At 47.7% G+C, this 5227-nt stretch overlaps 1 protein-coding gene across 1 annotated transcript in view; it reads left to right on the plus strand.

Annotated features, from left to right (window-relative positions):
• The window catches only part of LOC307091874 (platelet-derived growth factor subunit A-like), a 10036-nt gene extending 5113 nt beyond the window's left edge, over nt 1–4923 (plus strand). Inside the window, exons 5-6 of the mRNA XM_079758713.1 lie at nt 3372–3498; nt 4138–4923. Of these exons, the coding sequence (XP_079614839.1) occupies nt 3372–3498; nt 4138–4148 (138 nt within the window). The 3' untranslated portion in view covers nt 4149–4923. The remainder of the gene's footprint in view (nt 1–3371; nt 3499–4137) is intronic.
• Nucleotides 4924–5227: the final 304 nt, after the last annotated feature.

Genomic DNA, 5227 nt, shown 5'->3' on the forward strand with positions numbered 1-5227 from the left:
TGGTGGTGGTGGTGGTGGTGGTGGTGGGTGGGTCTGGGTGGTGGTGGTGGTGGTGGTGGTGGTGGTGGTGGTGGTGGGTGGGTCTGGGTGGTGGTGGTGGTGGTGGTGGTGGGTGGGTCTGGTTGTGTTGCCAAAGAGGTGGAGGGATGGAGTGATTGGATGTAATATGGGGTGTCAATGGTTTAACTCTATGCCAGCACTACCCTCAAGGGGAGCTCTAGAGAGTAGAGTTGTTCCGATACCGATACCAGTGTCGGAAATTCCTCCGACACTGTATAAAACGTAGCATCGTATCGGCGAGTATGTAAGTCTATGCGCCGATCCGATACCATCACATGAATATCTTATTTACTACACAGGCAAAGAACATCTCTAATCTAAGTGTTGAACTGAACCTCTGCTTGTACTGCAGAACCTCAATGAAAGGCTTGGGCCGGAACGTAACTACCACCGACCTCAACCCTTATTTATACTATTATTTATAATACCGACTTTAACACTTACTTTTTAAGTAGAGTCATTTCTAGAGTGTACCTCAATGTTGAAACAGTGTGATTGGCTTCAGCCTACATCTTATTGGGGTCAATGAGACGAAGTCGTTTAGCAGACGCTTTTATCCACGGCAGCAGTGGGCAGTGGAACCCCCCCACTGTTAGAATGTCACCACAGCGTTTGGAGTGGTGGACGCCTGAATTAGTGTGAACTTTGACCCTATTTTTTAATGCAAATACACACACGGGCAAACACTTGTACGTGAATGTACTTACAGGCATACAAATGAGTGTGCCTATAAGTGATTTGCAGCAATTTTAGTATAGCCATTGATAACACACTTATAAGCACTGGCTAACAATAGCTTTGTCATTGAACCCTTTAGATTCATTGTGAGTGGATATTTGTGTGCATTGCATACATTTGTGTTTGGTGTGTGTGTGTGTGTGTGTGTGTGTGTGTGTGTGTTTTTGTGTGTGTGTGTGTGTGGTACAGTATTTGCTGTGCTTGCTCAGCCCAGCTCAGTTTTCTTTTGATCTTTGCCAAAGCCACCATTAAGACCTATTAAAGTACTGGTTTATAGTCATACAGAGCCAGCTGGAAACCTCTTGGTGAGTGTGTGTGTTTCTGTGTGTGGGGGGGGGGGGGTCGTTTGTTTCATATAGTGTTTGCCATATCCAGTAAGAAGTTCACTAAATCGTGTATGGCTGTTTCTAGTTTGCTGATTGATATTTATATGAAAATAGCATTGATTTAACATAGTGGAATGTCGCAAATTGACGTACTTCTTCTTTAAAATACTCCTTTCCTTTGGGGACAGTGAGAGAAGGAGGTGAGATCCTAGTGGCTAATCTCGCCTCACTGTCAAGGACTTCAGCCAATCACAACCAACTGTTGCTTATTGTGCTCTGCAAAGGGTGTGTGTTGTGTGGATTGTGTTAATGAGTAATGTTTTCGATGTGAATATATTAATCGAGTCAGGGGAAATTAGAGCAATTGAGAGAGAGAGAGGGGTGGGAGAGGGAGAGAGAGAGGTAGAGTGTGAGAGAGAGAGAGAGAGACAGAGAGAGAGAGAGAGAGACAGAGAGAGAGAGAGAGACAGAGAGAGAGAGAGAGAGGGAGGGGGGAGAGAGAGAGGTTAGAGTTGAGAATGCGATGAAAGGGAAAGGAAGCGTGAAGAGAGAAAGGAGTGAGAGGAGGAGGAGGAGGAGGAGGAGGAGGAGGAGGAGGGTGCTTTGATTGGGTGTTTGCCGGTGCTTCTGATACCCGGAGCCAGATGAAAGGGAGGCAATCCACCGTCTGGCCGGGAGGAAATCAAAAGTTAAGCCTGCTGAATATCTTTAGTCCCAGCTCTCACTGCCTCGAAGGCTGACGGACCTCGCAGAAACCCATCGATACACGCACACACACTCACACACACACGCAGCCACATCAAACACACACTGTGCCACATCACACACACACACACACACACAGACAGCCGCATCACAGCAGTTTCTGATATTAAAGGGGTGAGGTTAGGATTGTGTGTTCTTGTGCTTGTGTGCGTGCCTGTGCCTGTCAGTATCAGCCTGACCATCTCCCTTCACCATGCTGGACAGTTGTTTCAAACCACTGCTCTTGGAGCTCTTGGTCCTCTGAGCTTTTCCCCTCGGCTTCATTGAGACCTCGATTTATGTCTCTGTTATGTCCGTCCAACGGCTTGTGATTTGTTTCAATGCAGATGGAAAGTTTGGTGACTGCGGACGATGGGAATTTCAGGCCTGGTTGATCTGCACACCACAGGGCAATTATTTCAGTACCTGTTTTTTTTTTCTTTTTCTGGATGTTGAGATAATGCAGCCAGGGACAACTGCAAGATGGCTGGTTGTACTGTGCGTGTGTGTGCGTATGTATGTGATTCTTCCTCTTCATCATCCTCTCCCTCTTTTCATCCCCCTCCTAGTTTTCATCTTCCCTTTCTGTTTCTCGCTTTATCGCTTTTTCTTGTCTCGTCTCTCTTCTTCTCCTCTGCCCTACTCTTCGCCAGTACCAAAGCCACGATAACAACAACAACTCTTCTAATCAAGCGTGACTTGGTTTCAAAGGAGGAACTTCTCTCACATGGTCCCTTCGTGATCCAATCAATCTGTCCACTGTTTCTTCACAGGCCACAGACTCTGACCTCAGGGGAACTCTGCAACGCAGACACCAACCTAACTGTGTTTTATGTGTCGGCTTCCCCTGCCTCACTCCACTATGTTTAGACTTGAACCAATCGGACGCTGTTCAACTCAGTCCTGGAGCCTTATTGGCCTTGACACCGTATCTGCCAAGTGGGAATGTGTGCGTGCGTTATATTTGTGCCGAGGTGCTGATGGGTGCGTATGCATGTGCCTGAACCTGTGTTGGCTTGACTGTGGAACTCGTGAGGAGGAAAACGGAGAAGGTAGACATCTTGTCCTCTTGTCTGTTTTAAAGACCCCAAACCCGTTCAAACTCTGCTTAAATGGTGACGCTTTGAGTTTGTGACCACGCATAGAACATGGCTTACATTCAGTTGACACTTATTTGTCAGACTTGCCTCATAGTTTAGACAGTTTTGCAAACAGGGGGATCACGTCGTCGTACTCTTACTTCTACGCCATTTTGCCTGGCATGTGCTGGCACCCCCCATGGGTTTGGCAGCTCTCGCTCATCAACAGAACCGATGAGGACTCCATCCTCCCTCTTCCACGACTCATTTCATCCACCGACCTCACACACACGCACGCACGCACACACACGCACGCACACACACACACACACACACACACACACACACACATTCTTGGTGCTATCTCACTGTTGCCTCCCTCTCTCTTCCTCCATCTCCCCCTCCCTGTCTCTCCGCCTGCCAGGTGGCCAAGGTGGAGTACGTCCGGCGCCGGCCCAAGCTGCGGGAGGTGCAGGTCAGGCTGGAGGAGCACCTCGAATGCACCTGCACCAACAGGCTGCCCAACAACCCGCACACGCGCTCAGACAATGGTACGGGGAGTATGGTGTTTGTGCGTGCGTGCTTGCGTGCGTGTGTGTGTGTGTGTGTGTGTGCGTGCGTGCGTGCGCGTGCGTGCGTGTGTGTGTGTGGCTGTGCCTGTGTGTTTGTGTGTGCCAGTTTATGTTTCTGCCAGAGCACCAGGGTTATTTCCCCTTTCCCATGTGACGGTACTGTGTGAATGTGTGTCTCTCCAGCGATAGGAGCTGATAACAGATCTGAGGTATTTACTGGGTTTTTCCTCTCTGCTTAAACTACACCCTGGAGACATTTAGCTCACCCCCCCCCCCCCCCCCCCCCCCCTCTTCCTTTTATAGAAACTCACACACACAGGGAAACACACACAGGCACACACACTAGTTTGCACACATATACACACACACACGTACACATGCATGCCATGCCTACACACACACACAGACAGACAGACAGACAGACAGACAGACAGACAGACAGGCAGACAGTCAGACAGACAGACAGACAGACAGACAGACAGACAGACAATGCAATGTACAACTAGCGATCAGATGATCAGATACCAATGAGAGATCTAATTGCGGTGAATGGACGTGAGAAGATTCCCAAACCCCCCAGTTCTTTAACAGACTTCCTCCGTCCTCTATCTCCTCCAGGCATCCGGTAAGGAACGGATGGACAGACGCTGAGGAGCAGAAGAAGAAGATGGAGGAATTAAAGAGATTAAACTGTGTTTTGAGAAGAAGACATCCGCGGCCTGGTCAGACGTCTGCTGTTACATTCCTGTGGTGCTCGAGTCAACGCTGACATTCCCGGGTCATGTCAGGGTGGAGGAGATGAGGACAAGTAGAGCAGGTCAGAGGATCAGGACAGAGGAAGAGAAAGAGGCCATCTTGGATCAAACGCAGGGAATCCTCCGCCAGCGGGTGACTCGTAGTAAGGTTGAGTAAACAGGCAGCGCATCCAAACCAAATCATAAAAAAGCCATTGCCTTGCCACGGCTTCGATGACTCATTGGGGGGTTGGGGGTAAACAACCTTTTTTAATTTTGTGCGAAATTGAATGGTGAAAATGGTGAAACGAGTTTGGCTTACAGGGTTACAAGTCTTATCTTTGACTTATGTGTGCGACCCACTCAGTGAACCGGGATTAAAAGCCTCTAAGAAGCCCCCCGGATGTTCCAGAAGATTCTGTCTGCGGACAATGGATTGGAGTACATTTCACATTCAAAGACTTTCGCCGCTACCAAAAGACACACATCCACAGAGATACACACACAGACACATCCATGTCAAACACACATGAAAAAGTACACATACACACAAACATGCTGTAAATATTCTATATTTTTATAACCTTTAATTTTGCTATGAATCTTATTTTCCACTCTGGCCATGTTATCTGCATACAAGCTGGATAGTTATCCTCTGTACATGTTATGATACTAATAAACTATTTATATAATTATGCACTCTGCACAGCTGTGTGTGTGTGTGTGTTTGTGTGTGTGTGTGTGTGTGTGTGTGTGTGTGTGTGTGTGTGTGTGCAAAGTATGCAAAGTATGGCCCTTCTTTCTCTCTCAGCTCAAACACAAGCACACAATACTCTCAAATAAGCTGAAAGAAAAGCAGAGTCCAAAACAAATCATGTGTAGCAGGCAGACATTCACCACTCGCCATGACCTTTGCTGCTTGCTAAATGTGATATTATTAGCCTGACCTACTGTTATCGTTATTAGATTGCGAT

Source organism: Pollachius pollachius (genome assembly GCF_949987615.1).
Source record: "Pollachius pollachius genome assembly, chromosome: 2".
NCBI classification, from domain to species: Eukaryota; Metazoa; Chordata; class Actinopteri; order Gadiformes; family Gadidae; genus Pollachius; species Pollachius pollachius.